We start from the raw sequence: 22,948 nt of genomic DNA on the forward strand, positions 1-22,948 counted from the left end.
TGTCATTATTGTTCATTCTTCCTGCTTGGCTTAGACTGATAAAGCCGTATCAGAGCCAAAAAATACTGTAAATCAAATTCCCAAAGTACTTTGGGATTCTCCTGTTGCTTTCTCTAGTGGCAATGAGCAGAGCTAGAGTGGAGCTGTAATACAGCTTCTCAGAACCTGGTCTGTTGTTTCCTTCATCTAATATTTTTGCTTGGCTGTGCATGATGCTCTCGCATAAGCTTAATTACTTTACTGCATAGTCTCTATGGCAATTGGTCCCCTTTCAGAAGCGGTCTCAGGCAGCTGTGATAAACCAAATGCTCAGTAGAGGAGATAAAGCTGGGTTCTGAGTTCTAACTTCCCATTAAAAGCAATCATAATGTGGAAGCAAACTAATATGCAGATATTAATTGTACTGAGATGAAAATAAGCCCACACCCAGTTCCAGCCTCTTAAATAAAGCCCGGACTATTTTCTCAACCCAATGCTAGACTATTTGAAGTCTGGACCCTTTCCCTATACCTCTCCTTTTGAGCAGGGTCCAAGTCTAATATCTAGAAGTAACGGTGCATATTCTGTGTGTATTCAAAATCATTTATGATCCTGAGCTCTAACAGTCAGATCCAGATCTACTGTTGACTTAACTGAGCATGTCTCGCTTCTCTCTGTATTTATGGTATGTACTGCCTTCCTTTAAATAGCAAGCAAAGGCATTCATTTTTACCTATCACCTTATCTTTTCATTTCTGGCTGCTCAGCTCCATTCTGACAAGTGCAATAAATGTGTCCTCCCTGGGTCCTTGCAAGCTGGGCATTTGTCACACTGTGCATTTCAAGGACATCAGTCCGATAGTTTTTCAGCTGTAACAGAAAACATGTTCTGCCAGCAGCCATTTGTTCCAGTTTTGTTGCCTACTAATAAAATAAAAATCAATGTTTTTTGGAGCTTGAGAAGCAGGTCAGAGAGTAGGAGTGAGATAGGTGGTAAAAATGAAGGTGCTGAAGTTAGTTCTCTGAGTTTCCCTGCAATAATGGCATGTGGCATTTCAGAGAACGTGAGAATCTCTGTCAGCTTGTGAAATGCAGTCACCTCTGGCAAAGAGCATAGCTATTGTTTAACAGCAGACAGGACTGGTGCATAGCGGGTCTCACACTGGCCAACTTAAATCAAATTTCGTTTTGTGAGCAAAAGGTATTTGAGAGGATGTTGTATTTGCCATACTTCTACAGTAAGTGCCAATGGAACATCGGTGGTGATACGGATCAGAATTTCTTTTTGCTGTCTCCACCACAGGTGGAGTGCCCGTGCTGTCTGTATCCTCAACCACCGTGCTGCCAGTTCAAACCTCTTAGTCATCTAACTAAACAAAATCATCTAACTGATCTTAAAATACAGACTAAAGAATTATTGGCTTTACTGAATCAGTGCCTTAGTCACAACTGACTCGGGGGAGTTTTGCTAGAGAGTGAAATGCGATCACTGCCTTCTCCTTCCTTGGAAATTTCCCAGTTTCATCATGACTGATTCAGCTGATTAATTAATCTGGTGCTGGTAGTGTCATTGTGCAGTAAATAAGGTTTACCTGGACATAGCGATTCTTCTCTTAAAAATGTGTCTCTCTCCTAATTCTGCAGAATCAGAATCATTTAAATGAGTCCTGATGGTAATGCTGAAGTCCCCTTCTTACTGTGGCGGACGGTAGCGTGCTTTCCCTGCGATAATGTGGGATATCACCGAAGTAGACTGCAGAGCAAATTTTGCTCTTTAAACTGTCTTTTCTGCCACACCTAATGAACCTAGGTTGTGCTCCACTTTAAAGGTAATAATAATTTGTTTTGCAGAAAATGTTTAAGAGTGTGTGTATGTTTGCACGCCAGCTGGCCACTGCCTTACAAGCCCTCTTCAGATACTTTTATATTGACATTCAAGCTCTGTACATAGTTATATTCCTAATCAAAATCCAGTATTTGGGCAAATAGATTTCCGTTGTATCATGTTTTCATCAATGGGCAATCATCTTTTAACTGGTGACATCTTGCCTCGCAAATCTTTACTAATAGGGTGGTTCTTACTCATGCATTAAGTTTGTAAGACTAGTTTGAGAGTTGTACTGAGCTGGACAGTCCTTCTACTCTCCATACAAAAGAAAAATCCGTAATGTAGTGTACTGTCAGCTGAAGCTGCGTTGGCAGAATGTAAAGACTCAGCTATCTGGCAACAGATGGGCTACAGGCTTCTTCTGACATGATCTGCCATCCAGCATATGTTAGACAGGCTGAGAAATCAAGGGGTTTTAGACGGAGACTTTAGCTTTATTTAAAAAAAGAAAGATGTCTTAGCTCTTCATAGAGCAGGTGGCCTACAGCACACAGTCAATGAAACAAACGTGGACTAACTTGGTTGCTTGGTTGAGGGATGGCTCCAGAGCACAGGATAGTAATTGGGGTGGTGTTCATTGTATCGGCCCACAGTGCGTGTTTCTCTTCAAATTCCCTTTCTGCTCTGAACACACTCATATTAGCAAATATGCTTCAGATACAGCAAGTAAAGATGGTTGGGTTGGAGGATGGAAGAAGCTGTTGGGTGGGCAGAACAGCTTGTCTTTGAATAGCTAAAGACATTGGCTCGCTGCTGGCCAGATTCTGGCAATTTGCCGAGACCTCGGTGAGCGGCCGTGGGCAGTGAGTTGGTTTCTCCCCTTTGGCTGGTCCCCCCATTTCCAGCTTTTCCACTTGGTTTCTGGCTGGTCCCCCCGGCTGGAGCCTGGGGTAAATGGGTCGTCAGCAGGGACGGCAACAGCATGGGGCTTGCCTGGCAGGGAGGGGGAGGCTTTTCCAGAACACATCCATCTTGGTATTTAAAATGCATAGTGTTTTAAAATAAAGAAATACCACATCCCTAGGATTTTGAACATTCTGGACTTTATTTTTATTTCACTGTGGGAGTGAAATGGCTAATAGGTACAAAGCATGAGTAGTCATATCTAATTATAAAATAAGTTGGTTGCATTTTAGTTGTCAAAACTCTGATCGTGGTAAGGTGGTGTGGTGGTTTTTTTTTTCTTCTGTTGAAGCATTTTCTAATTGAAATTTTTGACGAAAAAGCAAATAACTTTTCTATTACAGGACAGGTTCTGTGCAACTATGAAACTTCTTGATTTAGATAGTACTTATGAGTTTTTCCAAACAGAACTGACTTTTGCCTTAATAAAAGTCAGTAAAACTACACTAAAAAAAGTTGTTTTTTTGCTGTGCAGAGTCTCTAAACTATGAGTGCTGCTGTTTCTCCATCTGGGCAGGGTCGATGCCGCACACTGGGATGGTCGCGCGCACCGGGCTGTGAGCACCATGGTCTACAGGCATCAACAGCAGGAGGCACAGGGGTGCTCGAAGATGCGTTTACGCTCAAATCAGACACATTTCTGCAGGAATCACAGTCTTAGAGGGGTGAAAGCCAGTGATTGTCTCACGGTGGCTGCTCCAGCTCCTTCCTCCCGGGGTGCTTCAAGCCCTGCCGATCCCCGCGGTTCCCCATCCCGCTGCGCGGGGCGGCTGTGCTGCTGCTGGCCTTGCTGTCTTCGGTTAAAAAACAGCTTTTTGCCTTTTTTTTTGCTGCGATCTGTGAACGTTAAGGTGAAATAATTCAAATAGCTTTACGTGGGGGTTTTAACTCTTTCTAAAAATGTTGGGGTTTTAATCATCAGCCTTTACTTAAATCAGGTGTGGGAGGCTTCAGTGGGGGTACCACCTCAGCCCTGATTACAACTGGCCGCAGCTGCAGCAACGCAGGGGCAGACAGAAAACCAAAAGACACCCCCCACCCCCCAAAAAAAAAAAACCAAACCCAAACCAACCAACCAAAAAAACCCAAACCGAAACCCTAGAGGTGGACGAGCCCCTGGTGCGGTAGCGGTGCGCTGTTGTAGTACCCGGCGCAGTCCCGCGGGCTCTCGGGGCGGCTGTGTCGCCGACACGATGCGGCTATGTCGCCGACGGGCTTTAGGGGCTCTCTTCCCCCGCCCCGGTGCGCAGATGGGCTCTTCCCCCCCCCCCCCCCCCCCCCCCCCACTTGGTTCGCTCTCTCCCCCGCCCACTCACCGGCGCGGGGGGGGGACGGGCCGCACTCGCCGCCGCCATTTTAGGTGCCGCCAGCGGGGGAGGGAGGAGAGGAGGGGAGGGGAGAAAAGGCGAGCGGAGCGGGGGCAGACGCGGTGCTTCTCCTCCCTCCTCCTCCTCTTCCTCCTCCTCCTCGGGGCCGAGCCGAGCCCTCCGCCCGGCGCAGAGCGGAGCCCGGACCAGCGGGGGCGCCACAGCTGCCCGGCCAGCCGGGGCTGCGCGCTGCCCTGCACCGCTCCGCGCTGCCATGCCGCCGCGCCGCCTGGGCATGCCGCGCTCGCTGCCGGCCCCCGCCTCCTGCCTGCTGCTCGTCGCGCTGCTCTGCGGAGGAGCAGGGGCCGCTCGAGGTAAACAGAGCCGGGGCGGGTGGGCGGGCGGGGGAGGCTGCCCGGTACCGGGGGGGGAAGGGGAGGGCGGCAGGTCCGGGCCCCCCTACCCGCGTCTTCGGCGCCCGCTCCGCCGGGCGCGCTTTAGGGCTGCGTCCCCGGCGGCCGGAGCTGCTGGGCGGGGGGGATGGTTGTCCTTGGCTGCTTTCGTCCTTCGGAAGGGGGAGGGAGCGCGGAGGAGGGCGCTGGCCGCCCTTCCCCGGGGCTCGCTGAGGTGACCCCCGCCGCGGTCGTTGCACCTGCAGGGCCGCGGGGAGGGAAGGGGGGGGGGGGGGGGCGGGTCGCTCTCCCCGCTCACCTGAGGCGGGCTGCTGTCCGCCTCCCCGAGACCTTCCCACTCCTGGGCTGTGCGGCCCGGCGGCGGTGGTGCTGGCTGTCGGTGGCCCGCCCGTTGCATAACCGCTCCCTCAGGCGCCGGTCCGGGCTGCGGCCGCCGGCCCGCCGTGCCCGAGGGTGGCAGAGGGCCCTCACTTGTTGCAGGGGAAGGTTCCGCTGGGCGAAATGCAGCGGGCCCCGCCGCTGGTCGGGCCCGGAACGGAACGGGATGGAATGGAACGGGCTGCCGGCGGGAAACGCCGCTCTCCTCAGGGCCGGGGAAGGGCGGGTAGAGCCGCGACGGGGTTTGGGCTGGCGGGAGAGCCTGGATGGGCAGCGGGGTGGGCAGGGGAAATAAAACGCCTCGGAGGGCCCCTGGGGAGCCTGGCTCTCGGGCTGAGGGAGAGAACGCTCGTTTGGTTGCGAGCGAGGGCGGGCAGCTTTGCTAAACCTGAAGCGGTACGGCGTTTTTAAACGTTGGCCTTGTGGCTATTGATTGATCTTGTGGAGTAAAAGCATACGCATTGCAGGTCTCCTCCTGAGCAGATTTCAGTAAGAGGCTTGCGAAGGCTTCCTTACCTGAAGGTTACCCCTTGAATTGAGGATGCCATTTCTGCAAGATTTAGCTGATCATATGATGAGATTTGAGATCTTGCATTTAATTTGAATGTAGATTAGAAGCGTGGCTTTAAAATGGCTTGCAAATACGTGGAAGGGAAGTTCTTGATATTAAACAAAACCGGCTCATTAAGGACACATCCTGCTGCAATTTCCCTACATAGGATCAAGAAGCTGCTGCTCTAATAAGTCATCTCCAGCTGTTTAGATAGTGGCCATAATTTACCTGCACAAGATCTTTTAGGTACAACCTATTCACTAGTATTCTTGGAACCATTTCATTAATGCTTATCACACTGATACAGAAGCAGAATTTCATTGCAATACCAGGCTTTTCCATCATTTGAAATTATGAGTAAAACATAAGATCAAAACCCATTTTCAAAGAAAGCAAATATGTGCTTGGAAATGAATGGCAATTTTGGATTGCATTACACAGGACAGGTCTGTTAGTCAGCTCTTCTGCAGTTTGTTATAGGCTGTACTTGTCTTCAGTCTAATCTGCAGAGCTGCTGGGCTTCGGGTCCTGATCTGTTAAACTTCATCACATGTAACTGAGTTACAGTGTGAGGTCTGGTTTGGCTTAGTGTGCGCAGTTGCCGTAGTCCTCACAACATTTGGGCTACTCTAGGTAGGCCTGTTAGTAATCTTACATAGATGCATTTAATGACAAGTAGGCTCTGGAGAACACCTGGAGAGCTGCTAGGGCAACTCACTTTCATTTTACTATTGTTAGGAGAAACATTTGTTTGGAAGCATTTATGGTAAACTTTCACTTTTGTGCTGTATTGTTGGTTCCATTTTTTTCAAGTACGGCTTCAATTTTTTTTCATCTGTGACTTCAGAAGTCCTTGTTATTGAGGTCACTAAGATTTATTGTAAGTGGTGAAAACAATTGTGCTTGGTTCAGTAATGTGCAGAAAAGGATTGGAAAGGCAAAACCGGAGTGGTGAGTCTCACTGTCCAGTCCTGCGTATTCCTGTGGTTGGAACGGGAGTGAAAAGTGGTTTCTTTTTTGATGATGCAAAGAAATGGAAATAGCTTTTGGGGGATGTGATCTTACACAAAAGTTAGGTGTGAGCCAGCTGGCCTACTGTCTTCCCTGTGGTTATTTTAAGGGGTGCAAAGAGTGGCTTCAGGCTCTAAAGAGGCATATTACTATCCAGCTGATGCAGAACTCTTCATTTAACCGAATTTATCTTCTAATTGGTCAAGTTGACGCAAATATTTCTAAGCTTGTTGGACTAATGTTGCAGTGGAGAAGCAGTAGTTAGCAGTGCATTCATATAGCGTTTGTCAAAGTGAAGCAATTGGATATATATCAACAGAGCTGAATGGGGAGTGGAATGGAGTGACTTTTCAGGCAAGAAGCTAGTGTGTCTGATGGCTGCCCCTTCCTTAGTTACTGACCAGGTAGAGCAATATAATTCTGTTGCCTTGGGCCCCTTACAACTTATTTTGATCAATACCCTTCCTTTATGATAATAATGCTATCTTGAGGAAGGCTTGCTGATCTGTGATTATTTCAGGAAGTTATGTGGTGCTTTGAATGTCTCAAATCCAAACCACAAACCACTTTCTCACTGCCATGGTCTTAGTGCAGATGTTTCTTTGACACAGGAACAGCCTTTATGATATAGGGCTGGTGGTGAGGTTTCTATCACCTTTCTAGAGGCAAAGAAATTTAAGGCTACCCTAAGGCATTATGAAGAGACATTTTGGCTGTTTATGGGGGCTGCTTTTTTTTCCTCTAAGGATTTATGAAAGTAAGAGACCATCCAGAGGAGACAGAATTAACCAGTGCTACGATGTATAATGCTTGGGAAAGCATTATATGTAGCCATCTGTTCATGCAAACAATTTTCAAATCTCTTTCTGTATATATTATATAAAATAATACACTGCTCTGGAAATTGAAATGGAGGAGAGATGGTCTGGGCAAGAATGGTTTACTTTGTGTGTTTGGAATACTGTCGTGCCAGTTGCTGTCTCCTATATTATTAGACTGCAGATTGTGTTGTCTGTGCCAAGTTATCAGGAGAATTTATCAACAGAAACTTTTCTAGACTTTTAAATGTATCTTTGGTTGGAGGTCTTAATGTTTCTGCAGACTTGAAATCGCCAGTTTCAGATTATTGCAAAGAGGTTTTTTTAAGGAGAAGGACAGAAGCTAGGCTCATGGACTTCTATTTCTCATGGAAGTAAGAAGACTGGAAATTAAACCCAGATCAGGCCACAGGACAGATAGCATAATGTGAGCATCTCTTCTCAAACAGATTAAATTAGAATTCTGATATGCTGGGTAAAACAGCATTTTCTGCCAGGGAAATTTAAGTATCTGATAGCTTAGTGGCTCATAGCTATGAAACTGTTCTGCAGAGGAAAAAAAACAACTTGTGTAGTCATTGACATTTTCTGAACAAAAGCACTTTTACCATTTTTCTGAGCCTTATCTCTCATTCTATTTAGTTGTATTCAGAGAATTCTCTCTAAAATTTTGTTTATGATATTAAGGGGCATACATCTTGTAGCATTATCATTATTGTCAAAGACAGAAGCGATACATCAAAACATGGGAGAGTTTAGAAAGTTGGAAGCTTTAGTCTTTAATAAATATTGTTTTGCACTCTAATTTATTTGATTCGTACTGATTTACTCACATTGGCTTCAGTAGGGACTAAACCTCCTTAGGAGCCTTTAGAAAGGATTATTAGAAACCTCAGTGCCTTTGAAGAACTGTCTGCCTGTCCTTTGTTTATAGTATTAGGTCTCATCTCACTTGCTTTGTATTCAGATTGAAAACAAGTTGCTGCTACTGCTCCCAGTTGGTTTCCCTGTTTTTAAATGGAGTCAACAAGTAGAGCCAGAAGTGCCAGCTATATTGAGATGATGTTTACTGTATTTGTAAATAAGATTCCCTTTCAAGGAGTGAAGTTTATAAATATGACAACAGTTAGAAAGTAAGTGATTTCCACTGTTGCACTATAATTAGCAACATTTAAGAGAACATTTATTAAATGGATGTTTACAGTTAGAGGCTTATGTTTTCTATTTCAGTGTTCTGTTTAGTTTAAAACATTTTAAATTTCGCTTCAGAAATTAAGGCTTTGTTGCCTTAATCCTGTTTAGACTGTTTTGTGGTGGGCTATTTTTGTTTTGCTGTTTTCCCTGCCAGGCTTTTATCCAAATTGAAATTTGGTCAGTATATCCTCTGTCTAAGGTCTGTGGTGCTCTAAACTTCTGCTGCAGTTGTGGGTAATAAAAATTGTAATGAGTTTCTCACCAGTCATTTGAATGTACCTTAGTTTCAGGCTTATAGCAAAATTTCCATGTATCTTTGTATAAATAAAATCAGATTTAGGCAACTGATTTGATGTAGAACAGGAAACTCTGTAAGTAGCGGTAAAACAGTTTTCCCTAGTTAAAATATAATTTAATAAAACCTGTTGAATTCCTACTGCCAGTAGTTTGAATATGGTGTTTGAAGAATTAATGTTAATTGTACAGGCTCAAACTGTAGGCACCTGAAAACTTATGTATAAACATGGATTTGGCCTAAACCACGACACTTGTGCTCCCAGTGCATGACAGTTGAGCTTCCAGAGTACAAATGACAAATGGCTCCTTAACTGCGGCACAGAATCCAAGGATAGATATGAAGTTGTGGGATGAATTTCAGCCACCTGATTTTCCTTCACCTAAGAACTGTAGAGGTTAATGTTAGAGGATGCCCATTCCCTTCTTTACTTAATCCTTCTCCTAGAGCAGATTCATCACCCTATATTTTGTTACTGTCTACAGTTTTCATGTCCCAATAACAGAAATGTTCTTGGAAACCCGTACTATAGGTAAGAGTAGTTTCAAGAAGCTCGGCATTTGAGCAAAAGTTGTGTTCAGTTTTATCCCATTACCTGGTTATAAGATAATAATTTTTGTTAAAATTCTAGGTACGAGAGGACCCAATTAAATAAAGAAAATAAATCTTTTCTTTATCACTGATATATTTCAAGTTGTTTATATGTAAAGTTAATCCACACCCTTTTGTAATAGAAAATAGGGGCACAGCCCTGAAATGCAGGCTGGAGAGTCTAGGGCAGGACCAGAACACACGTAATAATCAGGCCATGCTGCACCCTTTCTTACTAAACTTTGCTTTCAGGGTGGAGAAGGTATATTTTATTGTGTAGATCTTTACTCCTTGGCTGAGCTATATTCTTCTGTGGTTATGTACTACGCAAACTTGTTATTTTAATGTTATTGCTTGAAATTTCGTCAGAACAGTACTAAATTATGAATATTCAAGATGAAAGATGCTTTAGAGTTTTTATTGTCTCACTGAAAGGCATGTTTGTATTCTCTTACATCAAGAGGAAGACAAACAAAAGATGAACAGTAATCAAAATTTTTTTGTCAGACCTTCAGGATAGGAGTAAAGGACTGTTGACTCAGTTCATTGAGTGCAGTTCATTTGAATTGACAGAAAATATAATTATCTTTTTATGCAATCTCTGGATTTTTCATGAAGTCTCAAAGGTGGATTTTTAAAATGAATATTTTACGTTTATCTGCTGTCACTAGTACCTGTTATTGAGTTCATTCAATGTGTTTTGCTAGTTAATTCTTAAAAAATTGTTTTGACATAAATTATCTTGATCTAGTTCTGAAGATATGTAGCATGGCTAAACAACACTGTATATTAGAAGTAGTTATCCAAAAGAAAAAAATATTTTCAGCTACAGTCTTTTCTGGTTGAGGTGTCTTATTCTTCAGTTATGTAGGTGCCAGATCCCATTTAAGTCAAATGAACTTCTTACCACTTGTAAGAAGGTAACCAAAGGCCTCAGAAGGGACTTGAATGAGTACATTTAATTTTACTATGTTCGTATTCAAATACTAGAATTGAATGAATTCTGATTGTCTTAAGATTATAGCTTTTAATTGAAGTATCCATACTAGCCCTAAACCCCATTGCCCTGCCTACATACTCATTTACATTTGTTAATTCTTTTAAACAGCAGGAAAAAGTTGCTGCAAGTTGATTTGATGGATTGCATTCTGCAGCATCAGCTGTTGCTCTTGGTGGAGCATCCTTTCTTTAAGGTACATTCCTTTCCTGCAGAACAGTCAGTAGTAGTTCCAGTCAGTATCAGTAAAAGCTGGTCTGTTCCGTTTCATGAGAAACTGAGCACACTTACCTAGAACGAATGGTATTTTAAAAAACAGTGTTGAAGGCACACATCTCATCAGGCGCCAATTCCCTTTCCTCCTATAGCTTAGCGGCAATTATCTTTAGATAAACCACGTTAGACAGGTGGCTTGTGCTCACTGTGCAGATGCATGTTCAGTCACTGCTTGGCAGCAGTAAAGGCTCTAGCAGGAGCTTTACAATTCAGTTTGCTACCTGGAAAAAGGGGTATGCTCAGCTGTCTTCTAAATTCTTTTGGCTGCTAAAAACTAAGTAGAAGTCAGCTTGCTGTGTTGTGCCAGGGTAGCTTCCCCCACTTGACTAGATGAAATGCTAGTTGGGATTTACAACAGATTCCAGTTGAGGCGCTTACAAATAGTGTGAATATTGTATTTCAAGGAAACCAGTGTAGTTTATCCCAGTTAAATGGCAAGAGATTAACAGCTCAGGGCACTTTGTTAGTGTCAAGCTTGGAATAGGCTGACTGTTCTGGTTTCAAATTAACAGTCTGGCTTTTGACAGCTTTCTCTGAAGACTTCAGGAGTTTTGTGACAATAAAAGAGGAAAAAATGTAAAAGGATAGTTTTCAGTCCAACGTTTAATAATATTTAAGCCAACTGACATGAGAATAATACTTGGTTCAACTCTGCAGTTGGTTCAAGGGAAGCAGTAGTGTATCGCTCATAAGCTCTGCCTCATATTTCAAATGCTAGCTTGAGAATTTCTTACAGCGTGTGGTTGTGCTAGAGTCAGTAGATCACAAATATGGATAATGGGCCTTTCCTGGATATTCAGCACTAAGTTTGGTGTTTTAAAATCCGGTGATGTTTAGCTTTCATAAACACAAAGGGATTTAAGCTTTATGTTTTAAAATCTGGTGATGTTTTAGCCTTCCTAAACACAAAGGGGTTTAAGCTTTATGATTTTATTGTCTACAGCACAATAAAAGAAAGGACATGACTTTGCTTTTAACTGGGCCTGTTGTTTGAAGGTTCATTAGACTCTGCAGATGCTTAGCATACTCATAATTCTGTTCACATGTGGTTACTGTACTTCAAGCTTTTATAGATCTCCCTACCCTACAGTAGCAGGATTTACTGTAGGTTGCTAAACTAGGAGGTTTCTCAATGCTTTAAAAAAAAAATAATTGTAAGCTACCTTCAGATGGATTAGAATGGAGATGGAGTTTTTTTTTCTGGTGGATATCTGTTCTAGTGTTTTATGCTAGGTCCTTTTAAAGACTAAGATGAACATATTAAAGGACTCAGTTAAGATGTAACTGTATTGGTGAAATACAGTTTTAGAGAGAGTGTTTCAATTGGAGACTCGCACTTCAGCAGTTACTGGTGCCTTCCCTCTGAGGGAGGAACAATATGTTAGTCCCTTTGAGCATGATGAAGTTTGTTTTAAAACGCCAAGTTCCTTGGAGGGTGCTGCAGCAATGCACTTCTCTGGGTAAATAGAACAATGTGGCTGACATTTAGCTGGCTATTTGGTATGCTGAATATTGAAAGCATGCCCATGTGAGTGTATTGAAGCAATAAAGATAGTGTTGCCATATTGAGTAAAACCACATGGTAGTAATTAAACACTGTTTGCATTAAGATAGTTTGTTGTGGGTTCTCTCTTGCTGCATTATTATGCATGGAGATATTATATCCTGTCTAGCAGTTCTTTGCTACTAACCAGTAAAAGATTGCAGATGAAGGCATACTGGGAGAGTATTATGGTTTCCTGTATGAGTTCTCTACTTCTAGACTTAATAATTTGTTTAATTGTCCTTTTACCACCTTTTTTTTTTTTTTTTTAATCCTCATGGGTAAGCATGTGACAGACATCATGAATCCATTTTAGGTTGCTGGAGAGGCAGGATTCAAAAGTCTAGGTTAGCCTGACATCTCTGCCTCTTCTGACAATCTGCTTATATAGTTCTTTAGAAAGGTGAAATAGCAGGACTCAGCTGTCTAATAGTGTTCTAGCTGTAGTATATACTTTGCTGTGATTGCACAGGCATTTATTTCAGAAGTTGTACATACTTGATCTCATGAAGACCAAAATCTGGGTGATGTCACCTATTGAATGCTATTTGGTATGTTTGTTATAACCTCTAGCAAAGTGTTTCTTATATTTGACCATACAAAACCAAGTCATCTTTAGCAAATGATGTATGGTAAGGAGCAGTTTTCAGGCCCTCTAGATGAATGTTTTCCTTAGGTTCTAAATAGCTAGATACGTATAACCTTCCAGAATTAGATCTGGGAAAATAGTATTGATTTAAGAAGCAAGAGTATGTGGCAGCCCAAGAGAGGTTTTTTGAAGTAGCAGATTCACGTTGCCCAAAACAATTTAGGTGAAATTGGTGCATGTAGAACCTCAGCATGAAGAGAGCTAGACCAAGAGAAACAACATATTCAACTGTCAGGAAGAATCAGTTGTTATACCACATATACAGGTTCTGTGGACTACGAGTTGTATTTGTCTTTGCAGAGTGTAACATAAAGATTTAATAATCAGTGCTCTCTCACATCAGATTGTAACATAGTAGATGATAACTTAGTAGATAACATGATTTAGTCTTGCATCTTTTGTGATGTAATAGGAAAAAATACTTTTGCAAGCTGAGGAAGAAAACCAGTCATCTTAAATGTGCTCAAGTGATCAGTTTACAGATTATTCTATGCAGAATTGAAGAATGCTTTTATGGGCAATCTTTCAGTGGATTTTCCCAGTGTCTTAAATCAACTAGTTATAAGAAGTAGTCAGTATTTACTCATATTTCAAGGCATTCTAATAGATGACAGAACAGGCCTGAGATTTTCGTCCTTTCTTTCAGTAGTGTTTGGAACCTGCATTAGACATATGTTGGATTAAAGACTACAAAGTACAAGTTCTCCAAAGCCAGCAGGGCCTGCAACGCTTGCATTGCGTCTCTGCAGCCAAGGTGTGGGACTGTGAAGCTGGTGTCTCGCCCTTTTTGATTGCCTCCCCCCTCTCTCCCTTTCTTGCATTTTGCATAGATCCCCAGCTTCAGCAGAACTCCTGGAGTCCTCCTTTGCCTGGGATGCCGTATAAATGACTGGTAAAACTGATACCAGAGGTTCTAGGTATAGGTCTTATACTGGGACAGAAATGGCTGTCACTCCCTCTTTTGTTTAAGTTTGATCTCTTTTCTACTTGGTCTCTTAAGGGTAATAAAAAACCTCACACAAGACAAAATGCTGAAACTAGAAAAAGCCTTCGCATTCTGAAGAATAGTCCACCAACTGGGTCCCATTTTCCAAGTTGGAGAGAAGTAGAGTGTGAACAAAGCCTTGTGTTTCATGTTGGCCAGTCTTTCTTCGTCTGGTGCTGAATATAGGTTTTTCTGGTGTATTTTCCACTGATGGCAGTGGCTCCCCATCGCTGTTAGAAGGTTTTTGAATTGTACTTCAGGGGCATCTTAAATCCCAGCATAGTTAAAAGAGTAATTCAGATTCTCTGAGTAACTGCTGGATAGCCTACAGGGACACTGAACTCTTCTGAACATACTTAGCCAGGATTTTGTGTTAATTATTTAATTTAGTAAAATGTTGATTCAGATTTAAAAAAATGAAAGAAAATACTGAAATCGGTATTATAAAGCATTTTTTAAAGAAGCTGTCAGTTTCAAACATTTTGACTTTGTACTTTGTTTTCCTTTCAGTTAACAAGCATAAGCCATGGATTGAAACAACCTATCATGGTATAGTTACAGAAAACGACAACACGGTGCTCTTGGACCCCCCTTTAATAGCCCTGGACAAAGATGCGCCTCTGCGTTTTGCAGGTAAAGAAATCATCTGCATTTCTTTTTTAAGAAGTGGAAATGCTTTCTTGATGACAAATGCTGTGTGTTACTTAGTGTGTTTTCCCTAACAGCAGCATAATGTTTCAAAGCTTTTAGACCCTAGGAAATGTTTGTACATGGACCAGTTTTGTTTCATATTTACAGCTGTAACCAAATATCCAGAGCAGAGAGTACTCTGTATCGCAGATATTCTATGCTTTTTTCAATTTCATGTGTATATGTTAGTTTTTTCTGTTTTGATGGTTTTTTTTTTGGTGTGTTGTTTTAGGGTTTTTTTTGCATAGTGCCTAACCTTTTCTTCAATCCTCTGGATTCCACATTTCACAGTATCCAATCCAGGAGTTCTGAAACAGTTATTTTCTTATAATTTTGAAGAGAGTTTTGGGTTTTCTTAGTGGTTTTGATTTGTGTCTTAATAGATTGAAAACTGTAATTAGTAGAATTAAGATTGCATTTCTTTTGTGCAGTATTTGGACTGAGAATTCCTGTGGAAGTCTAGATTTCCTGTGATAAGCTTGCTTAACAGTTTTGTGCATTTTATAAAATGGATGGCCTTTTCTACCTGAAGAAAAAGCTCTTTCTCCTCTGACAAAGAATATAGAGAATGATACACAAGCTATTTACAAAATGTAGGCTAACTCTTGACTTTCAACATAAGACTCACAGATGACAATTTTCTTACAAGCTTCTGCAGTAGCTTTTTTTTTTTCCTGGAAACTACTGTTTAAGAATACTGTATTCATTAATTGGATGCAGTACTATGGAAATTACTTTTCTGATTTGACAAAATATTAGAAAACTCTGTTTGAAGAATACCATTGGGCATTGCAGGTATTTAAATTAGTTGCAGTAGATAACACAAGCTTAAATTAGATACTTGCAAAAGCTTTCTTGGTTAAGTTTCAGAGTTAAGAATCCTAGTAAAATACCTACTGGATTTGACATTAGCCATTTTGGGGAACGTTGCTTAGCCTGGCTTCAAGGAGGAAGTGATAGAAAAATAGAGTGATTAAATTAACAGCCATTGGAAATGTTCAGCATGCTATCTTCAGCATGCTAACTACTGCATCGTGTGCTACAGCATTATGGCAACAGTCACAGTTTCCTAAAGTGGTACTTAAAGTAACAGTTTTGTTGCATTATCATAAGGCTGTAATTATCTCCAAGGCTGCCTTACAAATTCGGGAAGTTCAGAGATAGTGGTAAACCTCTGAAATCCAAACTTTCTCATGTCTTAAGTACACAGGGCAGAGGGCTCTTAAGTGATCTTAACTGGAAATTAGACTGCTGTCTATGAATAAAAGAACTTCTCATTTCCAAATGAAGCAGCTTGTATCAGGATACACAAAATCTGTTAAGTACAAAGAGGTATAAGAAGGCTGACTTGCATACTTGGTGATTAGGAGAATATGAATCATCTCTCGCAGTTCTTAAGTGCTTTAAATGCAGGTGCTGGTAGTTTGACAGCATTGGACAGATTTTGGAAATTGCATTTTTATACCTCTTAGTGAATAGTAACGTTTTCTTGAGTGCTGAATGTCATGAAGCTTTAAGAAAGTACTGGCAAAATATCTTCAAATACATTGTAAAATTTGCAGGGGAAAATCCAATGTCAAAGCATCTCTTCAAATGAGATTGCTTTTGCATTGTGTTGATCTAAATTGTTTAAACCTACTTTCATTTAATGAACATTTTTACCAACTGGAAGTTGTTTTTATTAAACATTTGTATAAACGCTATATATTTTGGCTTTCAAAACCTAACAAATCTTAAGTAGCAGCAGAGCAATGGTTTTGAAATAGTTAACTTAAATTCTGAGTATAGCACACTAATGTTGTCAAGATACTTTCCTTGATATGACTCTTGGATTTGTATTGTGTAAATGTTGAATGACTGCGCTATGGGAATCCATAAAAGTATTCATCTGCCATTAAATAGAAGAATACTTGAATCTGTCTTTGAGGAGACCAAGTGTGGGAGTGGTGTTGAATCAGCGTTATCGATTCTGGTTGGTGGTGCTGTAGTCATGTCCTAGGATGGAGAATAGTGTCGTTATTGTCCAGCAGCATTTATGTGGGTGTTTAAGTGTGAGAAGCCTGTTAGATCAGTGACATGTTTTTACAGCAAAACAAAGCATTTTCAGGATTAAATGGCTGTTTCAGCCCTAAGTGGTATATTCGTACTTATAAATCAAGTTTATTCATGCTTCAAAAGGTTGGATATTTTAATTAACTGTGCCCCCTAGCTGAGCCGTGAAAGTTCTGAACTGTTTGCAGGTTTGAGATATTTTAAATAGAGCTTTTTGCTTTATTTCAATTTTGAGCATGTCGAAACATCTTGAAACTAGTTCATTTAAGTGTTTTGTAGTATGTGAACTGTGGGGCAAGTAAAAGTATTATTTTAGTGCTTTGCGTACTTGGTGCTGTGGGTAGGATCCTAAGATTCAGATGTGCAAAAATAAGTAGGGTTATATAGACATTTATTTCTAGGGCAATTTGTATGTTTTTACATCTGAAATGACACGCTTTTGAAAATGGAGTTTGAATATAGCCATGCCAGGTTGCCTTGTCATACTGCCCGACACGTAGAGACTCTATGGAATCAGTCTTTTGTACGGTGATTGTTAGAGATCTGCCTGAGAAGACAATGACCATTCTCCTTCCTCAGTGAAAGATTTCTGTGTTACAAATGGAGTCATGTTGGAATTTGATCCAAAATGGTTTTGCTGAAAAAATAAAGGACAGCTACATTTCCTATTGTACTTTACAGTAATTTGTGTCTAAAATCAGTTTCATATCTGAAGCTCTCAGTATGGATTTTCCCTTTACCATGCAAAAAGGAACTGAATTTTTATTGCATTTGAAACAGTATTCTTTCTGGAAGCCTTCACATTGCTGACTGTGTTTTGTTATGAGGGTATAATGCAGAGTCTTGCTAGCAAGATGTTTGAAATGTTTCCTTTGTGGAAGGAAATGTTTCCCTGTGTTTTTTGATGTGTCTGTAATAGGATTTTAATCCCTCTTGCCCCTACCCCAGCCCTACAGAAAACCACTGCTCTACCACAGTACTGTATTTTCCCTTTACTGATCTGGGATGCAAGAAGTATTTTTGTGGGGGTTAGGAATTTTTCAACTTGGAGCATGAATATACATAGAGCTTTGAAAATGACCTTGAGGAATCTCTATTAATTCTTTAAAAAAATCCCCAACAGATCCACCAGGCCTTTCTGTCAGTCTCTCCCTGGCAGTGTGCAGGGTTCCCGTGTTCCTTAGGCAAATGCTGCTGCCGTGTTTCCAGCCGGCACTGCCAGCCCGGCTGTGTTTAGCGCAGGGAGCTGTGCTGACGTCCTGTCTGCACTACGTCTGTCTGTAATGCTGCGCTCGGCTGGGTGATGGCTGTAAGAAATGATACGTAGAGAAGATGAATGGCACTGTGTAATCAAACAGAGAAAGATTTTTGATCTTGTCACATCCATTGACTGTACAACAAATATGTTGTTGTGATAGTATTTCAGCCACTTTTGCATCAAATTTAAAGCACGCATGAAATGACATCTTGTTTTGTACCTACCATGCATACAAATACAAACTGAAATGGAGTTATCACTAATTGAGAAATTTAAAATCAGTTTAATAGTTCTCTATGGTACTAAGAAATGCTTGCTTAGAAAACGTTCTGCAGGTATTGAAATGGGAGGCTTTCCTGAAGGCTTTCCATGGTCCTCATGTAGACTGCTGCTTGGTTAGAGCTGGAAGAATACCCTTCCTCTCCTTTGTGGAATGGAAACGTAGAGGGATAGCTGACTCGAGAGTTTGAAGAGTTTGAACTCCAGAGTTTGAAATACTCTATGTCCGGTTTAAATATCTTATGAACCTTTTTTATAACTATATGATATAATGAAGTATTGTCCATCATTATATCATAACAGTGCAGAAAGAGATAAAAAGTAAAAATCAACAAAACCTTAAAATTCTACCAGGTCCTCACTGTAATTTGATTGTGCTACACTAGAAAGGGGAAATACAGAATGCCTTTAGAATATAGGATTACTGTATGTTTTCTGGCTCCACAAACCTGTGTTATCTGTAAAATGAAATGTTTTTTTAACTGTAATTACAGCTGAGTGAAACACTGAAGTGCTATCCTAGCTACAGTTTATTTAGCTGAACAGTTTTGAATATATCAAATATAAACTAATTTACAGATTGATCATCATTCTGTTCTAAGATTAGGAGAGGTAGAAATTTATTTCAGTAATGCATCTCAGCTTCAGAATGAAATGAGAAAAAGCATTAAGCACATATGATAAAGCATGAAACCTTAGGGAACATGGTATGGGACTAAGCTTGCTTAATGGCAATAAAAAAAATTCACTGCCAAGAATTCTGTAATTACAGAGGAGTGTTACCTATACTATATAAATATATGCATTTCATAACTGAGATGAAAATTAGTATTGTGCGTATGGGAATTTTAATTTGTAAATTGTCTTTTGTCTTGAAACAGCTCTGTAACAGTCTAATATTTTTGAGAAAGGAGAGGGAGCTTTAATTTTTGAAATATTTTGTAATTTAGAGAATTATTCCGTTTTGCTTCTTTTCATTGCAGAGACACTTTGAAGAAGGGAGCTTAAAAAGCCTGTTAGGTTGGGAGCTCTGCATTTGCTTATCTAGAGTACTTATATCATAAGTAACACCATAATTTTTATGCATTATAACTTTTTCAGTCACAAGAACCTTGCCTATGTAGCAATAAAAAGGCTTTTTGTTAATCTTGCTAATGTGTGAAGTGGAAAATACGATTGTATTGGGCCAGTTATTGCTCTGAGAAACATCTGGTAGGAATTGAGCTGTAGTACACCTTGAACAGAACCTTTACACCTTAAAAAGCATCTGGAGACACACGGATATTTACCAGAGAGCTTATTTATGTCTTAATGCTCAGGAGCCAAAAATATAATGCCTGAACTTCCTAGGAGCCAAATTGGGGTTGGTGACAGAGTTAAAGGTCACTTCAGATGATAAAGAACTGACCAGTTTTTAAACAGCCTCCCCTTATCCAAACAGGTAATTGCTGCGTTAGTACACTTCTTCCTCTTCTCTCCGTTATATGGCTTCCTGCTTTAATGTTCTCTTCCATATATATTTTTTTTTTCCTGTAATCTTAATGTTTCACACACAATGCTTGCTTCTCAAGGTTAGAGTTTACTGGAGGGGAGCAGGGAGGTGGGTGTACAGGAGTAAGAGATGTGGAGTATTTAAAAGCTTGCAGTTGGAATGTCTCTTCTGGCTAATCAGTGGTGTCAGCCACTAATTTAAGCAGTGTAAAATTTTCTTGAATGATCCTATTGCCAAAACACATTAAAATCTGGGATTATATTTATATCCTGGGTAAGAATAGACTGAAATAAATGATGTGGGTGCTGCAAGAGGCAGCTTACTTGGTGCATTAAAGTAAAGAGCTGATTATAAATCTAGGGATTACCAGAAGTGAGTTTCAGGGAGAACCTAATGAGAGCTATTTGAGAAACTGGATACTTTTAAAATGAAGGACTATAAATCATGTTACATTATAAGGTATTTTCCCTTAATTATATTTCTGCTTCAATATTAAATGATAAATCTGCCTTTTTAAGAAAAATATTTCTCTGTAACTATAATGCCTCATCTCTTTTTAAGACCAGTCTAAAATGGAGACTTGAATAACTGTGTTACTACAAGTTGTTTGAAATGTGTGAGAATTAACAGGAGACCTGCCCAAAGTGATTTTAAGGGTACGGGTCTGCCTTGTTGTACTGGAATTCAGGTCAAAGATGATGGTAATCAGGAGAAAAAAAAAAAAAGATATGCTGGACAATGTGTAAAAGGTAGTAGTTTGGGGGTTTAACAAACCGTGATTTCCAGGGGAGTGAAGAACAGGGTCAACAGTCTTTTCATTAAAACTGAAACCATTCCAAGTGCCTGTCACAGTCATCTAATGCCACTGTAAAACTCAGTTATATCTGAGATCTCATAAGCGTGGAAGGTCCAGGATGCTGTGGAAGCCTTTACTTTTCTGGAGTGGCTGTGGGGGGCAAGCCAGGCTATTGTAGAGCATCCTCAGTACTAGTAATGGCTTGATGCCCAAGTGGAGAGCAGTGACGAGTGGTGTTCCTCAGGGGTCGGTATTGTTCAACATCTTTGTCAGCGACATGGACAGTGGGGTTGAGTGCACCCTCAGCAAGTTTGCCAATGATACCAAGCTGTTTGGCGAGGTAGACGTGCTGGAGGGGAGGGATGCCATCCAGAGGGACCTGGACAGGCTGGAGAGGTGGGCCCAAGCCAACCTCATGCAGTTCAACCAGGCCAAGTGCAAGGTCTTGCATCTGGGTTGGGGCAATCCCAAGCACAAATACAGGCTTGGTGGGGAATGGCTGGAGAGCAGCCCTGAGGAGAAGGATCCGGGTGTGCTGATTGACGAGAAGCTCAACATGAGCCAGCAGTGTGCGATCGCAGCCCAGAAGGCCAACCGTATCCTGGGCTGCATCAGAAGTATGGCCAGCAGGTCAAAGGAGGTGATTCTGCCCCTTTACTCCACTCTCGTGAGACCCCACCTGGAGTACTGCATCCAGCTCTGGAGTCCCCAACATAAGATGGACATGGACCTGCTGGGGCATGTCCAGAGGAGAGCCACGAGGCTGATCTGAGGGCTGGAACACCTCTCCTGTGAGGAGAGGCTGAGACAGTTGGGGCTGTTCAGCCTGGAGAAGAGAAGGCTCCGGGGAGATCTTATTGCAGCCTTCCAGTCCCTAAAGGGGGCCTACAGGAGAGCTGGGGAAGGACTTTTTACTTGGGCATGTAGTGATAGGACGAGGGGGAATGGCTTTAAACTAGAAGAGGGCAGGTTCACATTGAACATTAGGAAGAAGTTTTTCACTTTGAGGGTGGTGAGGCACTGGAACAGGTTGCCCAGAGAGGCTGTTGAGGCCCCATCCCTGGAGGTGTTCAAGGCCAGGCTGGGCATGGCCTTGGGCAACCTGGGCTGGGGGGAGGTGTCCCTGCCTATGGCAGGGGGGTTGGAACTCGATGATCTTCAAGGTCCTTTCCAACCTAAACCATTCTATGATTTGAGTACCTGAATCTCTTCTGTCCAGCATTACAGTATTTCAGTAGTTGAATGAAATGACAGAAGCTGTTGATTGCTCATTTAACCTGGAAAAGTAATGTGCTGCTAGGAAAATAGATAGCTTCCTCCCCACCCCCTGTTCTTGCACTAAATCTTTTATATTCGTTAAGATCACAATTTAATATGTATATTTTTTAGTCATTAATTATGGCAATACTGTCAAGTTGAGTTTGATGTAGAATTTAAATTTTGCAAATGCTAGGTGTTATACAACCTATACCAACGAAAGTTTATGTGGAAACACAAAAATCCCATGACTATTTTAAAAAAAAAGAAAAGTAAGTTCTGGAACTCAGAAGGGCATTATGAAGTTTTTTAATTGTATAACATGGTGGTTTCAGTATAATAGATAAAAGCTTGTTTAAATTATTTAATGTCTCCTTTAAATAGAATAATATAAGTAAATTCTGATAGATTCTACTTTATAGATAGTTCTTCATCAACAAGGAATTTAAAAAATATCTTTTGTTTAGCAGTTGGTATTATTAAAAAAAAAGAAAAGGAAAAAAGCTTTTTTATAAACTTATTAAATACTTCAGAATTCTACAAATGTCAACATGGAATTAAAAGATTAAATCATATTTAACATAACTAAAATTCTAAAATTGTAAGAGTTACAGCAAATCACCATTGAAATTTTAAAATACAATTTTTGCAAAGCTTTTCTGTGTAATGTGTGCATCTTTGCCTTTTCCTTATTTGCTCCCATTCAACCTTTCCTGTTACTGACTTGGGTTTATCTTTTCTCCCTTTAGAGAGTTTTGAGGTGACAGTCACCAAAGAAGGTGATAAAGGGTTCTTTCTATCCCTTTTATGAATATTAACCTACTAACTTTGGTTATGAAATGGGGAATCAGCACTTAAACAGAAGATCCTGTCATGCTCTTTTGTCCCATTTATTCTCCCAGTTTTTTTCTAGTTTAAAATATATTGATAAAAACTGTTATGTAACCAAACCCTTGGTTAGAAATATCTGTAAATCAGACATCCATTTGAACCATTTGGGTTTATTGTACATTGTATGGACACTGAAGAAGTTGTTTTGGGGGAAATTAGCATTTTCTGATATTTTCACTCATAGCTTACTTCTTTGGGACATCTGAAGTTTTTTCATATGCTTTGTAAAGTAATATTTAACTGCTGAAGCATTGTAACACCTTCCCTGCAGTACACTTCCTTCAGTACGTACTTCAGTAGTTTAAAATCTGAATCAAATACCTTTCTTTGAATACCTCTAGACATGTTTACAGTAGGAGTGCATTCTTGGTACTATGATACCACTGCAACTATAATAGCAAAATAGTGGTTTACGTTGGTGCGAGAAAATCGCCTTCAAAACGTAACAAGTTT

The 22,948-nt window shown here is 40.9% G+C and overlaps 1 protein-coding gene across 1 annotated transcript in view; it reads left to right on the forward strand.

Moving 5' to 3' along the window:
* The first annotated feature begins 4,086 nt into the window (after positions 1–4,086).
* The window catches only part of CLSTN1 (calsyntenin 1), a 43,260-nt gene continuing 24,398 nt past the window's right edge, over positions 4,087–22,948 (forward strand). The window contains exons 1-3 of the mRNA XM_082493611.1: positions 4,087–4,451; positions 14,291–14,413; positions 22,354–22,383. Of these exons, the coding sequence (XP_082349737.1) occupies positions 4,352–4,451; positions 14,291–14,413; positions 22,354–22,383 (253 nt within the window). The 5' untranslated portion in view covers positions 4,087–4,351. The remainder of the gene's footprint in view (positions 4,452–14,290; positions 14,414–22,353; positions 22,384–22,948) is intronic.

This window comes from Vanellus vanellus (assembly GCF_965231255.1).
Source record: "Vanellus vanellus genome assembly, chromosome: 20".
Lineage (NCBI taxonomy): Eukaryota > Metazoa > Chordata > Aves > Charadriiformes > Charadriidae > Vanellus > Vanellus vanellus.